The following is a 20,342-nucleotide window of genomic DNA, read 5'->3' as shown; positions in this document are numbered from 1 at the left end:
AAGATATGAAGAGAGTTGGTTCTGGGTCCTGCAGTATATGGGCTGTGTTTGTAATTCCCTTGGCAACTTTGTTTATTTTATTCATTTGTTTGTTCTGTTTATGTTAGTTTTTTTTTGTTCTGTATTTTTTCTTCAACGTAATTGTAAATAATAAAAATAAAAAAGGAAGCCAACTTTAATGAACTCTGAAAAATGATAAGCAGAGTGCCATGGCAATACACCCTTATGGGAAAAGGAGTCCAAGAAGGTTAGGAAATTTTGGAAATGAAGATTCTCCAAGCACAACTATGCACAATTCCATCAAGCAAAAAGTGTAGAAGAAATCAGAGGATGCCTACTTGGCTACACAAAAAGTTAAGTGATAGACTGAAAGAAAGGAAAAAAAGAACATATGTAGGAAGTAGAAGCAGGGCCAGGCCACAAAAGAAGAATATAAACAAATAGCAAGGGATGGAAGGGATAGCATCAGGAAAGCTAAAGCAGGAAATGAACTGAGACTAGCAAGAGATGGTAAGAAGAAAAAGAAAGCCTTCTTCAGATACATCCAGCACAAAATACATGAGAAAGAGAAGGGTGACCAGCTGCTTAAAGTGGATGGTAGAGTGATAACAGATGACAAGGAAAAGGCAGAGGTGCTCAGTTCCTACTTTGCCTCAGTCTTCTCCCACAAGAAAGTCTACAACCAAGAGGAAGTATTATACAAGTTGAAAGTGAGATGGCAGGCCAAAATTGACAGACAAAAGGTCAAGCAATACCTAGATGGAATAAAAACATTCAGATCTCCAGGGCCTGGTGAACTCCATCCCAGAGTCATAAAAGAGCTACTGGAGGAACTCTCAGAACTCTGGGTATTATCTTCGATAAATCTTGAAAAACAGGAGAAGTGCCAGACAACCAGAGAAGGGCTAACATTGTCTCTATCTTCAAAAAGGTGGTGGGGGGAGATGACCCTAGGAACTATAGACCATTTAGTCTGTCATCAATACCTGGAAAAGTTCTGGAGCAAATTATTAAAAAATTCAACTGCAAGCATCTTGAAGAAAATGCAGTGATTAATAGAAGCCAGCATGGATTTATCAGAAATAAATCCTGTCAGACTAATTTAATCTCCTTTTTTGACTGGGTAACCTCCCAAATGGACAAAGGGAACACTGTGGATGGAGGTAACTAGTGGGGTGCCACTGGATTCAGTCCTGGGCACAGTGCTTTTCAACATCTTTATTAATGATTTAGATGAGGAAATACAAGGAAAGATAATCAAATTTGCAGATGATACAAAACTGAGTAGAATCGCAAACACCCTAGAAGACAGAAACGTGATCCATGGTGATCTTGATAACCTTGAACACTGGGCTGAAAGGAACAGAATGAGATTCAGTACGGATGAGTGTCAAGTTCTCCACCTAGGAAAAAGAAACCAAATGCATCAATACAAGATAGGGAATATGAGGCTCAACAGAACTGGGGGAAAAAAGATCTTGGAGTAATTGTGGACAATAAGCTAAACATGAACCAGCAATGTGATGCAGCTGCCAAAGGGGCAAATGCTATTTTGGAATGCATTATCAGAAGTACTACTTCCAAATCCTGAAGTAGTAGTTTCTCTATATTCCTCACTAGTCAGACCTCAGCTAGAATCTTCTGTCCAGTTCTGGGCACCACGATTTAAGAAAGATGCAGGAAAATTAGAAAGGGTCCAGAGGAGGGCAACAAAATGCTCCAGGGTTTGGAAACACTGCCCTGTGAGGAGAGACTGAGAGAACTGGGCGTGTTCAGCCTTGAGAAGAGATGACTGAGCAGGGGCAAAAATACCTTAAAGGTTGTTACAAAGAGGAAGGTTAAGATCCCTTCTTACTGCTACCAGAGTGTAGGACATGGAATAATTGATTCAAACAGCAACAACCCAGATTCAGGTTAGATATCAGGAAAAGCTTCCTCATTGTCAGAGCAATATGACAGTAGAACCAGCTGCCTACAGAGGTGGTGGGCTCTCCCACATTCAAAAAGAAACTGGACAGCAATCTGAGTGGGATGGTGTAAATTGGTGTTCTGTAACAGCTGATGGCCTTCATGGCCCTTTCCAAGTCTAGTATTCTATGATTATAGTTTAAATGGAAATGCAGTACATTGTGCCATGGTGGAAAACTGTGACTAGGTGATCTATGTTTGCTTGATTGGCTGTCTAGGTGCAACTTCAAAATTCAGCTCTCCTTTTGCTGGTTATTTATCTTTAAATTGGAGTTTGTTGGGCATTCATCAAACACAAGATACTTTCAAACAGAGAACGGTCTTCTGACAGCCCTTCATATACTATTGTCTGTAAAAGGGAACACTTAGTTATCCCAGTAGGTGGTAAATGGCCCCTGATGGGGGATGGAAAATCCAGCTGGAGTGTGCTTGCTCGGCTTGCTGCTTTCTCTCCCATTCCTTCCCACAAGGCAACTGGTGGGCAATGGAACCACACTGAAACATGGAACAATTTTTATTTAATATTGTGCAGCTTTACTATGATAGATTGTAAAATAGCTTCTGTCCTTGGTTGCTTCCAGATGAGGCGTTGAATGTGTAATTCCATGGCCTTGTTCAGGGACAATCCATTAAGAAACAAAAGATGGAATCTTAGCATAATGTGTCCTGATAGAACCATGACAGCTTGGTCTGAAACTCACCACAGTTTTAGCTCTCTGGCTAGTGTTTCTCAGAATCTTTTCCTTCCATGCGTTCCTTCACTGGATACTCTGATTCTTGCTATCATTGAACAGTAACATTCTAAATCAGTGGTAGTCAACTTCAGGGAGTTCACCACCCCATGGCTTATATTCTTGAATTCATTGGCAGTGGGGAGTGGAGGAACATCAGTTTGCTATTGGTTGGCAGGCAATAATTTAGCTTTTTCTAAAACTAATGTTGACCTTTGAATTGTCCCCTTGTGGTTGGCATTTGAATTTTAGTGGCAAACCATCAGTTATTTTGCCCTCACTATGAATTAATTATAGAATTTATTGGTCTAAATAAATCAATATTACTTGAACATTTCCACAGTGTTTTGCATTAGAATATTTTAAAAAGATTTGACATTTCTGTATAGTTATGGGATTTTGAATCTCTTTTTATTTTGGGTTTTTTGTAATAGTTGAATCAGAGTTGAAGAAAAATTCTCACATGCCACTCTGGGCATTACCACCCTGATTTTTTGACTCCATGTTTGAATGTGGATTTACCCAAAACCTATCCAGAATTCAAAATTGACTGGAGTTTCTAGTTAGGGTCCAAAACTCTGAGTGCATAATCAGCTTTTTGACTGGATTTAAGCCAGATGAACCACCAGGGCTTGAATCAAGGCCATCTGTTATGGGATGCCACAGGAATGACATCTGCTTCCCAAAAAGGGTGGTTACAGATGAGGCTTTATTCTGCCATCTTCCTGGCTCATTTATGACATTTTAGGAGGAATATATTTCAGTTCCATCAACAGAAGTTTTCGGCATGCTATCCTGTTCCATTCTACTGGATGAGTTTCAGCTTCTGTGGCCTGATGATGTTGACAGGGTGCTTGGGTCTGTCTGGCCTGTGACCTAATTACTTGATCCTTGCTCTTCTTGGTTGGTTGGAAAATCTGTAGAGGGAGTTTTAGTCTGTGTCCAGGAGGTTGTTGATGCCTCTTTTAGAGAGGGAAAAAAGGAAAAGATGGAACAGCTGCTCAGTGCCTCAGTGATAGCATAGGAGCTCTCCATCTGGAAGCATACACATATTCCTATAGCAACAAGGCCAGACCAAGACCGAGCAGCATACAGTAATCCTGCCCCAAGTCAAAGTTCACATAACCAAAGTTGATCAAGTTATTTTCACACCTCAGGCAGAAAATGCCACAAGCATTTTCCCCCCTCCCTGGTGATAAAAATATAGTTATAATGATTAAATAGCTAATCATATGTTACATAAAAATGTCCATCTTATTCTGCCTAATGGGAGGGCCGGAACTGTAAAAACCAGCTTCACTTCCTTAAGTGTATATTTTTCTCTGGAGAATAGTATTCCAAGGCTTTTTGCTTTATATTGCTGTTTATAGTATAGTTCTCTTTATATTATCATTGGATATACTCAGTTTTACAATTGTTTAAACTTATTCTTTACTGCTTCAATAGCTACATAATAAAAACAAGTGATGTATACTTTTTGTAAATCTGTATCAATGTTCCAGTATTGGTATCAAAGTTCTAGTGGCCTCTCCCCAAAATACCCACTTTGAAATCTAACATGCAAATATTATCTGTATCTGAACATAATTAAAACTAAGCAGCATATCTTTGTAACTTTGTGAGCCAGAGCACCTAATATGAAAAAAAGAAGTGTTCATAACTTCCAGCATGATTATCTAGGGACTGTGCTTTGTAACTCTGGCTGATGAACATCTTTTAGAAGATTATTTTTATTAAAAAAATATTTAGTACATTTTAGATAAATTGATGACAGACAGCATGATAAATGTGGGAGTATAACAATCATTGGTCAGCAACTGAGCCATGCAGATCAAAAACACTTCTTGTTTGGTTTACAAAATGCAGATTTCTAACAGTCTTTCAGTGCAACAACTAATTACTGGTAATCTTTTATTATGTACTTGCAATGTGTTTAGCAGGTTTCTTTTGTCTGTAAAGAACCAGGCCTGGGGCTTAACTGGTAGCTATAAGAAATGACCAAAGGGGTTCTTCAATGAAAACTTATTTTCTTTCCCCTGCTATGTAGTTTAAATGTAATGAATAAGAAGTGAAAATTACTATTGCTATTATTATTATTATTAACTTGTCACTGTCAAAATATTCTTTTTCTGTGTTTTATTTTCCAAAACTGGTGCTGCTTTTCAGCCTGTAAGCATAAGAAATCCACAAAACTGAATATAGTGCCATTTGTCTCTTGCTGTAGTCTATTTAATGTTCCACTGGCAGTAGATGCTGCCAGTTGCTATGGCAACACCATAACTGTACCGTGCAAGCGTGTGTGATTGTATTTTGTTCTCCTTGTAGATGGAGGAGATCAAATTTAAAGACAGAGCAGTCTACGTGCTGGAAAGAGAGTTAGGGGTTCAAGCCGGGCATGCTCAGAGACTTCAGCTCCAAAAGGAGGCTTTAGATGAACAACTTTCCCAGCTCAGAGAGGCTGACCGGCATCTGAGCAGCCCCAAGCGGGAACTTCCTCATCCAAGTGGTGCAGGAGACACTTCAGATCATTCAGGAAGTCCTGTAAGCACTTTCTAGTAGTTTTGCCTAAAACAAATATGCCAAAATCTTGATTAGTGAGTGCACATTCCTGTACAGTTTTTTGCCCCCTTTAGTAATTGTGGAGACAACCAACAAGGTATCTGTTCTCATTTGGTCATGTGACAGCTTGTGCTTTTTGTTTTGTTTCATTTCACTAGCAGATTAAAAACAAAACAGGTTGTCAGTTTCCTAGTTTATAAACCTAGCTTACATGAAACTCTTGCCTTAGTCTGGCAGCTTCGAAATGCTCTTTTTAAGGGCTTCTCTACGTGGAGGCATTTATTTATGGTGCTGTTGTGATCCCCCACTCATAGAAGTTTGCAGGGCCTTTTCACCACATCTTCATTCTTCAGGGCCTCTCCCATGTTTTTCTGCCTTTTTAGTGTGTGTGTGTGTGTGCACACGCACATGCTTAAGGGCAAGGAAGGTATGTTTAAACCACAACATACTGGAATGAAAGCCTCGCAAGGAGTGACAAAACTGGCATAATGCAGTTATCCCACCACACCACCTTGGGCATGGCTGATATAAAATACAGATAGTCAGAGAAAGAAAACCCCCAGGAAATTCTTGTGTATAGATGCATTTTTACTTCCGCAATGGACATGAAGAAGACATCTCAACAAAGCAGTGGTTAAAATTCCCCTTATGTAGAGAAGTCCCAAATCTCTCCATGCCAGCCTTCCCCAACATGATGTCCACCAGATGTTTTGAAGTGTAACTCCCATTCTGGGTGGATGTTTATGCATTATCAAAAAAGAGGAAATATATCACCAAGAAGAGGACAGAAGATGCAAGTTTTCATACAACTTGCATTAGAGATCTCTCTTATAATTTAAGTGCAAATGCAGTTCCTCTCCCTGTCATAACTAGGTGCTTCAGTTACTGTAACTCAGTGCAGTTTGTGCCTGCACAGTCCACTGTCCTGGTCCTGAATAATTATGGGCACCCTCAAGGCCCCTGCTGCTCTGCATACTTAGGGCTCTTCATTTTTAGACTGCACTTGGATTAAACAACCCTCCACAGTACCACCATACTCTCATTACCTCTGACTTGCTCATTACCTGCTATACCAGTTGGTGCCAAGGGAGTTGTCAGACATCTGGAGGGAATTTAGTCAGAGGACTGTGCCGTACAAATTCATAACTGATGACTGTATGTTCATTTTTAGGGATTACTTCCCATACCTGTGGCAAGTGACAAAGGAGAGTTTACCAGTGGAAAAAAGAGTAAAATGGCCATTTCCATAATTATTTTAGGCATAATTACTAATAGCAGTGAAATGCTGATCAATGCTTTTGATTTTATCCAATGCTCCAGAAAGTGAATGAGATACCAACTAGCATACTATCTCCTCTTTCTTTCATACTATGCAATCTCTTATGCCGTTAACTCTAAATTCACCTTTTATACTGACTTTCTTTGTAAGTATGCCACTCTCCCAGCTTCTGTATTAATTTGCTAATGATTGAAATTTCTTTCTGTGACATTTGTTAAAACCTATTTTCATTGTGGATCCTCATCATGATTTCTTTTGTACTGCTGCTTAATTTGAGAAGTAGACTTTTTTTTCAAAAACATAAGCACAAAATCCTTTTTCTTCTTTGTTCCAAGCCTCTCCTGCACCTGTTGAATGAAGAATCCTAGCACTGTTGAGTTTTAATAGGGCCAAATATAGTCTTTTGTTGGGTTGAATTAAAGTGTTCTACATAAATGTTTCCAATGAAATAGAAATAATCAATAAAAACAAGAGAAATTTGTTCATTCATTCTAAAAATGAAGGCACCTACTCTTATATTTTTATTCGTTTTTTATTTGAGTTAAACATTTTCACTTGTGGATTGATTAAAACACAATCCTGTGATTTTCAAGTGACCCACTTAGGTATTCAGGTAAATCCTCAGCTCCATGGGAAAGCAACACATGCAATCGTAGAATTGTACATACCTATCACATTTTATATCTCAGTATTTACAAATATTGCATTTCCATAACAAAATTGCAAATGGCTTACTTGTTTAAAGTACTAAATTCAACAGTGGCACATAATGGAAACATTGCAGTAATTCTGAAATCAATGTTTTCTTTCATATTTTCAAGTATAGCATTTGTGACTCTGTATTTACATATGTATACTTTTTTTGAATTTGCATTAGCCTCCTATCTTACATATCTCCTGGCTTAAATTTCTGTTCATCTCATCTTTCATATTAAGGTACTGAGTACATTTTTTATGATTAGTCAGCCATGGATAGATTCAAAGCAAGGAACAAGATGGGGTCTATAAAATGTTCTAAGATATGTTTTCATCTAGGAACAGTTATTTGCAGTTATTTTTTGTTTTAGGAACAGCAGTTGGATGAACGTGATGCCAGGCGTTTTCAACTTAAAATTGCTGAACTAAGTGCAATCATCAGGAAACTGGAAGATCGGAATGCATTATTGTCAGAGGAACGCAATGAGCTTGTAAGAAAGCATTTTTTTCATAAAATAACTTCTGACCAGAGTATATCATTCAGTTACATTTTATTGATACACGTATTGCACTTAGAACTGCAATAAGATAAAGTTTTTCATTCACTGATAAACCTTTACCAATCTGGATATATGCCTTTGATTATGTCTCTCATCAAACTGATCAGAGTTGAAATCCAAAATTACCTGAAAGGTGTCATTTTATACAAGATCTAGCTCAGTTGTTATAATGCAGTATTTTTATATCAGTTTAGTTCGTATTTATTTAATTTCTGGACAATAGAAAAATCGCTGTATCAATGCAGTTATGGAATGACCTCAGAAATCTATAAAAATCAAGTGCCTTAGGGACAATACTGTTGTTCGGTCACAAAGTCTTGCCTGACTCTTTGCAATCCCATGGACAATGTTCCCCCAGGCTCTTCTGTCCTCCACCATCCCCAAGAGAACACCCAAGCCCACACCCATCCCTCCAGTGACCCCATCCAGCCACCTCAACCTCTGCCATTCCTTTTTCCTTTTGCCTTCAATTGTTCCCAGCATCAAGGTCTTTTCCAATGAGTCCTTTCTTCTCATTAGATGGCCAAAGTATTTGATCTTCAGCTTTAGTACCTGGACTTCTAAAGAGCAGTCAGGGTTCATTTACTTTAGGATTGAGTGATCTGATCTCTTTGCAAATTTAGGGGACTCTCAGGAGTCTTCTCCAGCATCACAATTCAAAAGCATCAGTCCTTCAGCACTCAGCCTTCCTTTTGGTCCAGTTCTCACAGCCATACATTGCAATTAGGAAAACCATAGCTTTGACTATGCGAACTTTTGTCAGCAGGGTGATGTCTCTGTTTTTTATTATGCTGTCTAGATTTGCCATAGCTTTCCTCCCAAGGAGCAAGCATCTTTTAATTTCATGGCCACAGTCACCGTCTGTGGTGCATATGTCACTACCTCCATTTCTTCCCCATCTATTTGCCAGTAAGTGCTCCAACCAGATGCCATGATCTTAGTTTCTTAATGTTGAGTTTCAAGCCACCTCTTGTCAATCTATTTTGTATTTACTTGGGTTAGCCATCAACCCTGCTTGCCTTAAAGTAGTTAATATTTGCTGGAGGTGGTCTAAATGCTCCTTCCAAGTGCAACCGAATATCACAATATTGTTGGTATAGGCAGCTGCACAACGAGACAAGTGCCGTAAGACATTGTCCATAAGCTGCTGAAAGATGGCAGCTGCCCCATGCAACCCAAAGGGCATACACAGTAGTACCTTGGCTCACAAACTTAATCCGTTCCACGTCTCTAGTCACGACCTGAATTGGTCATGAGTCAAGTCAAATTCCCCCCATAAGGTTCAATGTAAATAAGATTAATCCATTCTGTAAATATTTTTTCATCACAAAAATTTGAAACAAAGTAACAAAGAACAACAAAGTAACAAAGTACAGTACAGTAGAGAACACTAACCTAGGTGGGGTGGGGAGGTTATTGTTTGGAGGGAGAGTCCAAGGAATAATCATGTGATAGCGATTGTGCTTGGGTGTGGGGGGAGATGGATGCAATTGTGATTGTGCTCATTCAGGGAAGACGGGCATGATTGTGATCGTGCTGTGGGGGGAGATGGGTGCGATTGTGATCATGCTCGGGGTGGGGGGGAAGACGGGTGTGATCATGCTCGGGGGGAGATGGCCACATTTGTGCTTGTGCAGGGAAGACAGGCACAACCACAATCGTGCTCTAGGGGGTGGGAGAGATGGGCGTGATCATGATCATGCTCAGGAGGGAAGATGGGTGTGATCATGATCATGTTTATGTGGCAACCTGGCCACGATCGTGGTTGTCAATGGAACTCCCTGCCACCCTGCCCACATTCCCTGTCAGTATAACAGGATTAGGAGGGAGGGTCATGTTGAAGGTACCTTGTTCCATGTAAAACTTGCGAGGAAGCAAGCTTCACCCAACAGGTCCTTTTATTTGTAGTTTGCAGCTTTGGTTGCAGCTGCGCTGCCCAAATTGCCAAAGCCATCTCCTCGCCTGGGTTCTTCCTCCACCCTGGTTCTAAGGCAAAGGTCAGTGTCACTGCTGGGGCAGTGGGGAGCTGCATATCTTGGGCACTGGGTCTGCCCTTGATGCTCCTGTCTGGCTGTCTGCATGTTGCACCACCACCAGCAGTTTCCAGCCTTCTCCCAAAGACTGCCTTTGCATGTCTCCTCATCCTCATCCTCCCCTCCCCCCCTTCCCTCCCCTCCCCTTCTCTCTCGCTCTTCCTCTTGGACATACCCACAAGCTCCACTAGCCTGTCCTTGTCCCCAAAATATGCAATTCAGGTCACTTCCAGTTGTCCCCAGAAATGTTTAATTGCACAAGCCCCGTGTACCAGATGTGGATTGGATGAGGATTCATAGGGGTGAAATGGAATCAGCAGCAACGAAACAGAATCAGTATAGGTGCACTGGATACAATCTCTTGAAGGCAAAGGGTCACAGGTAACAATTGTATGGAGAGAATAGAATCATTTAGATAACTGGCAGCACCTTGTATATAAATGGAGCACCAATTTACCATAGCCAGCAACAGAAGGCTCATGAACACATGGGTTAGCAGCAAGATTTGTCATTTTGTGTAAATGTATTTTTTCCTTTTTTTTAGTTGAAACGTCTAAGAGAAGCTGAGAGCCAGTACAAACCTCTGCTAGACAAAAATAAGCGCCTAAGTAGGAAGAATGAGGATCTGTCCCATGCCTTACGTAGGATGGAAAATAAACTAAAATTTGTAACACAAGAGAATTTAGAAATGGTAAGTTTTTACATTAATGTATGAATAAGCAATTCAGTATTTACTTGAGCAAAATACTATTATTGTCTAAAATGATAATGGGGTTGTTATTATTTACCTTTTCTGTGATACTGTGGAATATACATCTAAGATAGTTCTTCAGACTGATTCAGTTAAAGCCTGATCAGTTTAAAGTTATTATTTAAGCCATATATCTGTTGAAGGTCACTAATAAATACATCACATGCAAGTCACTCCAAGTAAAATTGATATCATGCCCATGTAATTGATAGGAATCTGCTCTCATTTGCAGTCATGAAGCCACTCCCCACACATCTCTGGGTTTCAGGAAGGTGGTCAAGACACAGCTTTTTAAAATGGCTTTTAAATTTGTTATTCTTATTGTTTTTAAGATCTCTCTCTCTCACACACAAACTTCTATACTATACTCTATATATTAAGAATACTAAGTACTGCACATTAAAATGAAGCATAATAATAATAGGAGCCCAGATAAAATAATACATAAGTGAAACATCTAAAACATTACAATACTATAAGAATAACAACAGGGAAGGAAATGAGTCCCTCACAGTTCTGGGAAAGCCTAGCTGAATACATAGGTTTTTAGGAAGTGTTAATACTTATTGCCAACACTGCCTCTCAAACCACATGTGGAAGTGGTCCAAAGGCCTGGTGCCACCACTTGCAAAGGATTGCTTGTGCAGGGCTTCCTGGCAATATTCCTTTGGCCACAAAGAAATCAGTAAAGACTTCTAAGAAGATCTCAGGATCTGACTGAGTATATATAAGGGAAGATGATCATCTAGTTCTGAATTGGTCAAAGCTTTCTATGTCAACAGTAAATGTATAACAACGTTTGGTAGCTAATGGTCAGTGTAGTTCTTCAGTATTACATATTGGGGTTATATGTGGGTGACAGTGTCAGCTGTCATGTCCTAGGATAGACTAATATGATGCTTGTTGAAAACCTTCTCTAAATAGTCTCTTAACATTTGTTCTGTTACTTTAGAGACAAAGGGTGCGGACAATTCGAAGACCAAGTTCTTTAAACGACCTTGATCAGAGTCAAGAAGAAAGAGAAACTGAGTTTCTGAAACTACAAATAATTGAGCAGCAAAACATCATAGATGAACTTTCAAAGGTAATAGATCATCCACCAATCAGTATAACAATTCGTAAGTGAATGTCATATGGGCTGAGCCTATCATTACTCTGTGAAGACAACTACTGGAAGTGGAGTTGTGTGGGGAAGTAAGTCATCAATTAGAATCATTGAGACTTAAGATGGACATGGAAAGGAGCACAGGCATCTTGAATAATAGCATTAAGCTGGGGGGTGCAGAGGTAGCACATCTTTTACACCAGCCTCCCCTGAGGTAGTGCCTCCGTTGATGTGCTGAATTTCTATTTCCATTATTCTCAGCCAACACAGTTATTCAAAGTTTCAGCAGGAACATTTCAAGGTACCTTACATTATGCTCTCTACCCACCCCAATCTTCTGGAATTGCTGAAATGTTGTAGGAGAGAACAGAGGCTGAGGAGGTTCTATGAGAAGCTTTCCCAACACTTGACAAATTGCTAGGGAAAATAAGTAGTCACTGTGTTTAATTTTCTAAGAACAGAACACTAACCATATGAAGTTACAATATCTAGAGGAGATTGTACAATAAAAATATGCCCTGAGAGTCTGCTGAAGAAAATAAGACAAGCATACTTGCATATAACATGTTCTTCTAATTCTTTTAAACTAGACCCTAGAAACTGCTGGCTATGTGAAGAGTGTAATAGTAAGTATTTGATGTTGCCTTTATCTGTGTTTATGTGCATTATCCCTGGAATCATACAGCACAGTTGTAATGTAGGATTTCATGTAGTAATAGCAAAGTGAATCTATTAAAAGCTTGTTATGAAAGCTTCACAAAATACCTATTCAGTTATCATTTTTAACACAATGTTTTTAATAGAGATCCCAAAAGCAGAAGCTTGAAAGTTAATGCAAACAATGCTTTTAAAGCTTGCATATCATATTTTTAGCATCAAGGCTCTTTGAAAATATTCTCTTTGCATGACATATAAATTGTGCAGTTTGATTGCCAGGTTTAATTCAGTGCCAGTGTAGTGTAGTGGTTAAGAGCGTGGGACTGGGACTCAGACAATCTGGGTTCGAGTCCCCGCTCAGCCATGGAGCCAACTGGGTGACTTTGGGCCAGTCACAGACTCTCAGCCCAACCTACCTCACAGGGTTGTTGTTGTGGGGATAAGATGGAGGAGGAGGAGGATGTAAGCTGCTTTGAGCCCTTCGTAGGAAAAAGGCAGGATATAAATCCATTAAATAAATAAATAAATAAATAAATTCCAATGTCACACTTTATGACAACATTCTTTCTTTTGCAAGTTGATGATTACTTATATTAACTGAATTCAGAGCAAGCTTGTAGATCTCAAACACATATACCCTCCTTTGCAGGAACGTGACAAGCTTTTGAGATACAGGAAACAGAGAAAGAAATTTGCTAAATTTCCCAAGGTAAGAGAATAAATGGGTTTTTTTAAGTATTATTTTAACACATATCGCCTTGTCCTTGATGTCCTTAGGCCAAATGTCTATCAGGCCCAATATTCTGTTTCTAGCAGTGCTCAGCCAGTTGCCTTCTGAGCAGAAGAAAGAAAACATCTTATTGTTTGGCTCTAACAGCTGGCTTTCAGAAGTATTCTGGCTCTAAACTTGTATATTTTATTTAGATAATATATCTGCAATCAGTTCATAAAACCAATCACAACAGCCTTTCCTAGTAAGGTACTCTCGAGAAATTTTGGACTACAGCTCAGAGATAATGGGCACCATATAGGGCAAGGCAGAACCACAATTACAATGTAGAGTAATATAGATAAGCCGAACAAAAATTCAAGTCACCTGTTCCAAAATTTTACAGTCATATAAATTAAACTTAATCTTAAATTATCCAGATAAATTTTTAAAGTTTTAACTGAAAATACAGTTAGAAGGCCTTCCAACTGTGCCTTGTTTTTTAATCTGAGAACAAAAAACTAAACAAATTAGTTGGATCTATTTAGTCATACTTAGAGAAGACTTATTGAAATCATTTTTCCCAAATGCAATCTGTTTGTACAAAGTGCTGCAAAGTTTTTAAATGGGAATAGTCACTGTCTAACCTTCAGGTAGGATGCCATCCATTTCAAGTTGTGCTTTGGGAAAGGTAAGCAGTAAGCTGCTCACCCTTGAAAATGAATCTAATAAAGCTGACAACCTTGGCTATTCTAGATTAATATTGAAACCACTCAAGGATAGCACACAGATCTTTGGAAGACAGAATCAAACCTTTTCTCCATCAACTCCATATACTTCTTTTTAAACAATGGATGTGTCTTCTGCAGTCCAGGAAGAATTATGGGGAAAGAGGACAGAGAACCAGTACAACATTTCTTGATGACCAAGAAATAGTACTCACCATGGATTATACCTGACAATCAGGCATAATCAGGCAATGCAGCATTCATCTGGCAAATCTCCCAAATTTCCACCCCCCCAAAATAATAAATTAGCTAAGGTTAATTAAATAGCATTGCAGTAGTTGGCTTGCATTGTCAGATCTGCTTATCTTAGCTGCTTTTACTTACACAATGTCATTTGGTCAGAAGCCAGTGGTGGAGACATTTTTCGGGTATGACGAAGAAGCTTCGCTTGAGTCTGATGGTTCTTCTATCTCATATCAAACTGACCGTACAGATCAAACACCCTGCACACCCGAAGATGACTTAGAAGAGGTAATTTGTGGCATGTATAATATTTGAATTCAGTCCTCTGGGTCAGATCATAAGATAGGGGAAAGCTGCATAAATTTGTAATATTACATGTAATGAACATGACTATTATTGCTATTTGTTAAAGCACTGCATTTTTCTACAAACCAATCATGGAAATGTTTTGTCATTAGTGGATTAGTCTAACTAGGGGCAAATTTCATTACTATTTTTAAGTCTGTGTATGGAAATGTTTTGAAAACAAATCTTGCATTTGATGAAGAGATTGATTTGTAGTTTCGGTTATGCCATAATACTTTTGTTAGTCTTCAAGATTCTACAGGAATCTTTTTCTAACTTCATTTCTCTTTAGAGAGAGAGACAGAGACAGAGAAATTGAATCATGCTTCATGGGACAATATGGTGAAATCCATAGCAATTGCAAAAGTAATTTGTAAATCTATCATAGTATTATTTTATAGAGAAGACTTGTATTGCCATTTACAGGTGCCATTTATTTGCTTTGTCAAGAAAATGATATAACCTGTAATCATTTGTTTTGTTTTGACATACTGCCTTTTGTTGCATTTCACTTCAGGGCATGGCAAAAGAAGAAGCAGAATTAAGATTCCGGCAGTTGACAATGGAGTATCAAGCTTTACAGAGGGCCTATGCTCTATTGCAAGAACAAGTTGGAGGAACATTGGATGCAGAACGAGAAGTTAAGGTCTAAATGGCTTATACTACATGAAACTAAAGGCTTGTAACTACATGTTTCCTCCTAAGCCCTGTGCAAGCATTCAGCTTGTTGACACAAGTAATAAAAATATGGTGGGACAAGAATACATATGCACAGCAGGGGTCATGACTACAGGGAGGCTTGTAAGTGCAATCAGCCAAATACACTTTCAGTTCCCCTTCAGTCCTTAACATAGAAATATAACAACATAGCAAGTCAGAAGGGATCTCCCAGGTCATCTAGTCTGACCCCCAGCTCCAGCCAGTTCCACTCATGTAATCCCCAACATGTGGTTGTCCAATCTTTCCTTGAAAACCTTCACTGAAGGGGCCCCCATCACCTCCAGTGAAAGTCCATTCCATATCCTAGGGTTCCTAACTGTCAGGAAGTATTTCCTGACATCCAACCTGAAACCCGGTTCCTTCAGCTTTGCCCCATTGGACCATACCCTTTCTTCCACCACAGGGAAGAACAGGTCATTACCCTCTACAGCGCAACACCCCTTCAACATACCTCTATGTTGCTGTGAGATCCATTCTGAGTTTTTTCTCCAGGCTGAAAAGACCCAGCTCTCCTAATGTCAACTCAATATGGCACTACCCTCCATCCAGCTATCACCCTTGTGACCTTGCACTTAATGTATAAAGGTCTTTAGAGGAAACTAAAGCTCTTTCCTATATACACCTTACATGGTTGAGCCCTCACATATGTAGATGAAAACCTGCATAGGGCTTTGTTGCTAGTCGCAAAGTTGTGTCCAACCCATCGCAACCCCATGGACAACATTCCTCCAGGACTTCCTGTCCTCCACCATCCCCCGGAGTCCACTTAAGCTCATGCTGACTGCTTCAGTCGCTCCATCTAGCAACCTCATCCTCTGCCATCCCCTTCTTCTTTTGCCGTCAATTGTTCCCAGCATTAGGCTCTCCTCCAGTGAGTCCTTCCTTCTCATTAGGTGGCCAAAGTGTTTGAGTTTCATCTTCACTATCTGGCCTTCTAAAGAGCAGTCAGGGTTGAGCACAGGGCTTTAGACTTGGTCTTATAAAAGGCACACCAGATTCTTTGTGTGGGAGAACTAAAGGACATTCCTGAAGTTAAGACTTGTTAAACTTTTATGTTTCTTTACTTGAGCAAAGGGCATGAAACATTATATTATATTAGGCCCCTCTTCTGATGTGACCTTAGTAGTGTCAGGACCTGATTAAGCAAATATAAAAGTCCTCTGTAGGTATCTACACATTGGGTAAGCCCATAATTCCACTAAAATTAAGCATCACTAAGGCCGTAATCCTATATCTATTAAGATTATTTCTAAAGAGGTATGTATAGATTTGTGTGGTAAGTCCTTTTAAAAGCAAAGGATGACTCTTTGTTTTCAGTGGAACTCAGTCCTTACTAACATCAGCAGGAACAGGTTCGGCTATTGCAGAAATGTTTGGAAAATCGAAAGCCCTGTTTACACATTCATATTCATGATGAATGCAGTGGGATGATGCAGGAACAATGAAACCCATCTGAAGACAGACAAACCATTTGAAAAGATGCTTGAGATAGAAGCCAGCAAATTCCAAAGTGAAATAGCCAGTGATGTCCTTTAAGCATTGGTAAAATGCTTTTCCATTACCCCAACCTTGTTCAAACAGAGCTGCTTGGCTACAAACCAACTGAAATTTCTAGAAATTTCTCTATGAAATGCAATTTAGTGGTCTATCTTGGCAGTTGGTACTGCAGGTGGCACAGTGGTTTAAATCGTTGTGCTGGTAGATCAAAAGGTTGCCGGTTCAAATCTGCACAATGGGGTGAGTTCCCGTTGCTCCGTCCCAGCTCCTGCCAACGTTGCAGTTTGAAAGCATGCAAATGCAAGTAGATAAAAAGGTACCGCTTTGGTGGGAAGGTAACAGTGTTCCATGCACTTCGGTGTTTAGTCATTCTGGCCACATGACCACGGAGTCTGTCTGCGGACAAATGCTGGCTCCCTCGACTAGGAAATGGAGATGAGCACCACCCCCTAGAGTCAGGCATGACTGGACTTAATGTCAAGGGGAAATCTTTACCTTTACCTTTATCTTGGCAGTTACCAGAGCATGGAGTAGCTGGATACAGGAGCATCTGCAGCTAGCTCTGTGCCACTGAGCACACTCTACCCGAGCTTACCTGAGCTATTAGCAGCAGAACTGGAACAATTATTTCCTCTTCTAAGATGTATAGTCCTATCCAAAGGGGATTGACCATCTTCTCCCTAGACAAGGCACTCACTAACAGTATCCTAAGGTATCTTGAGGTCACAAAGCAGCTGTTGGTACTGAAAGCTCAAGTTCAGACTGAACTTAAAAGAGCTTCAGTGTGTTATTCCTGTTTTTTTTTTTTTTAATCTTCTTGCACCACTGTCTTCTTCTAGTTGTTGGTGAAAAATTATTTTAGAGAAGGTTTATGGGAATGAGGGTGAGTGGGGAGGAAGTTGTTTAATATGTGGTCTTTTCATAACATTTGCTATTAATGCATAATGCACCCATAGTACCATCTCAAATGCAACATGCCTTTAAGGGCTTTCAAACCAATCATATTTTTCAATCTTATGCTGAAAAGTGCGTTACTGAAGAAACTATATCTACTGCATTTTAAAATATATAGAGATACTCATCAGATTGCAAAACAAGAACGGGTAAAACTTTAGCATGAAATTCCTTTGCTATGAAAATCCTTAGTAATATCCTTTGAATATAAAATGCCAAATGAAATTAATGAGATTATATTTTCAACAGATCACATTTTTTAGAATATGTGTTTCATAGTAAAATTGTTAGAATTTTTAAAATTCTGTTCTGCCTTCCTTGAGATTAACTTATAACAACAAATAATAAAACCTTATATTTCTGGAACAGCATGACTAACTAGTTATTACAATAAAAGTTACAGGAATTATTCTCACCCTGCTCAGGCAAAAATATCTCAACCCTGGACATGACTAGAGAATACTGACAATTTCCCATCACTCCATGATCCAAAGAGAAGACAATCCTTGCACACTTTTGGGATATTATATACTTCAGCAGCAACAAACTTATGCAAAAGTTCTGAAAGTAAAACATTTTGCACCAACATAGTATCCTTTGTATGAAAGCCACAGACTTGAAGCAATCTATAGGGATTTCAAGGATTTAATCTTCATGAATTCAAAAACAAACTGAATTGTGATTCACAATGTGCAAGATTAGAACTTACTCATTAACTGGTTTCTTCCAAAGCATATATTCCAATAGATTCTAAGCTCGAATACATTCAATAATTCAATGTAGGTAGATATTAATTATTCAAAAGTTTGTGAAGATTTTGTAGATTTGAAGAATTATACAGGAACCAAATGGAAAAGAAATGTGAATGAGTACAGGAGGAGGCTATCAATAGCTACTAGCCTTGCTGGCTGTGTGCTACCTCTGTTATCAAATTTGATCAGCAGACAGTTCACCCCTTCTTTCATGTCGTTGATGAAAGATTAAACAGGATCTGTCCCAGGACAGAACCCTGGGGGACCCTGCATGTCACTGCCCACCATCCTGATGATTCCCCACTAATGGTTACCCTCTGCTTTCAGTCAGTCAACCATGCCCTAATCCATTGGAAAGTGCTTGGTCTATCCCAAAACTCCTCAGTTTCTCAACCAGGATATCATGCGGCACTTTCTCAAAGGTCTTGCTGAAATCAAGGTAATCCACATCCACTGCATCCCCTCCATCTAGCCATCTTGAAACCTTGTCATAGAATTCCAGAAGGTTTGTCTGGCAGGACCTGTTATTGCGGAAGCCGTGTTGTGTGGCCGCCAGCCTCCCTTCCCTATCTAGCATCACAAGATCTCTCGCTATGATTTTATTTATTTATTTATTTATTTATCGATTGCTATCCTGCCTTTTCCCTACAAAGGGCTCAAGGCAGCTTACATCCTCCTCCTCCTCCATCGTATCCCCACAACAACAACCCTGTGAGGTAGGTTGGGCTGAGAGTCTGTGACTGGCCCAAAGTCACCCAGTTGGCTCCATGGCTGAGTGGGCACTAGAATTCAGATCGTCTGAGTCCCAGTCCCATGCTCTTAACCACTACACCACACTGGCTCTCCAGTAATGTGCCTTTCCATTGTTTTTCCTACAATGGACATAAGGCTAACTGGTCTGTAATTCCCTTCTACTACCCTTTCTGAAAATTGGGACCACTGAGGCCACCCTCCAGTCCTCTGGAACTTCACCCGTTCTCCACAAGGCCTCAAAAATGGAGGCCAGCTGGCGTGAGAGAACCCCTGCCAACTCTCAGAGTGCTCTCAGGTGTAACTCATCAGGGCCTGGCACCTTTCTAATGTCCAATGCCCTGAGGAGCCCCTCAACTTCTAGGGGGGGTGACTCTAATGTGTGCCCCTAAGTCCCTGGCCTCATCTAATCTCCCATGTGAATCTTCCCTGTCCTGCTTTGGGGAGAACACAGAGGCAAAATAGCCATATAGCATCTGTGCCTGTTCCCCCGCATCAGTCACTGGATCCCCTTCCTCCTTATTTAGTGGTCCCATGGCTTGTCTCCCCTTCCTCTTGCTATTTACATGCTGATAGAAGCCCTTTTTGTTGTTCTTGATATTCTTGGCAAATCTCAGCTCATAATCAACCTTAGCCTTGCAAAGAATCCTTCTGCAACGGGCCTTCTCCTCCCGGTATACCCATTTGTCTATTTGCCCCAGTACCCATTTCCTACCGAGGTTTCTCTTGTGTCTAATCCCTCTTACCATCTCCTTTCACTTCCATGGCGGCACTCTCCTCTGGCTTCCCGCCTTACTAACTGGAGGTATCGTCAAGGCTTGCACCTCCAAAACCTCCCTTTTGAGCGCCATCCACCCCTCCTCAACTCTCTTGCCTTCCAGTAACCTATCCCGGGAGACTTTTCCCAGTCTGGCCTTCAGTTGGCCAGAGTTGGCCTTCTTGAAGTCCCAGCTTCTAGGGCTTGACCTGCTGCACATCCCCATTCCCCTGAACTCAAAGCAAAGGATGATCACTCGCATCCAGAGCTCCCCTAATCTGTACCTCATATATCAGTTCCTCCCTGTTGGTCAAGATCAAGTCAAGGATGCCCCCCCCCCCCACATCACCTCTCAGACTCTCTGCATGAAAAACCCTCCCTCTATACCATCTAGGAAGCGACGTGACCTGGCTGTCACCAGTGAGTGAGTTTCCCAATTAATATCCGGGAGATTGAAATCTCCCATAGTTACCGTGTCCCTCCCCCGAGTTATCCTTAGAATCTGGCCTGTCAGGACATCATCCAGGGTCTCAAGTTGACCTGGAGGG

At 40.2% G+C, this 20,342-nt stretch overlaps 1 protein-coding gene across 17 annotated transcripts in view; it reads left to right on the top strand.

Moving 5' to 3' along the window:
• The window catches only part of JAKMIP3 (Janus kinase and microtubule interacting protein 3), a 90,650-nt gene that overhangs the window by 31,292 nt on the left and 39,016 nt on the right, over positions 1 to 20,342 (top strand). For 3 of the 17 annotated variants that reach the window (XM_044420739.1, XM_044420733.1, XM_044420732.1), the window contains exons 3-9: positions 7,605 to 7,724; positions 10,371 to 10,517; positions 11,530 to 11,661; positions 12,273 to 12,308; positions 12,989 to 13,048; positions 14,179 to 14,307; positions 14,882 to 15,010. In XM_044420739.1, the coding sequence (XP_044276674.1) occupies positions 7,605 to 7,724; positions 10,371 to 10,517; positions 11,530 to 11,661; positions 12,273 to 12,308; positions 12,989 to 13,048; positions 14,179 to 14,307; positions 14,882 to 15,010 (753 nt within the window). Of the gene's footprint in view, positions 1 to 5,024; positions 5,241 to 7,604; positions 7,725 to 10,370; positions 10,518 to 11,529; positions 11,662 to 12,272; positions 12,309 to 12,988; positions 13,049 to 14,178; positions 14,308 to 14,881; positions 15,011 to 20,342 lie in introns of all 17 variants that reach the window. The other 14 variants (XM_044420729.1, XM_044420725.1, XM_044420727.1 and 11 more) reach the window with 11 other exon arrangements.

Source organism: Varanus komodoensis, unplaced genomic scaffold, assembly GCF_004798865.1.
Source record: "Varanus komodoensis strain SLA01 unplaced genomic scaffold, ASM479886v1 scaffold11, whole genome shotgun sequence".
In the NCBI taxonomy this organism is placed as follows: Eukaryota; Metazoa; Chordata; class Lepidosauria; order Squamata; family Varanidae; genus Varanus; species Varanus komodoensis.
This window is presented reverse-complemented; position numbering and strand designations above follow the sequence as displayed.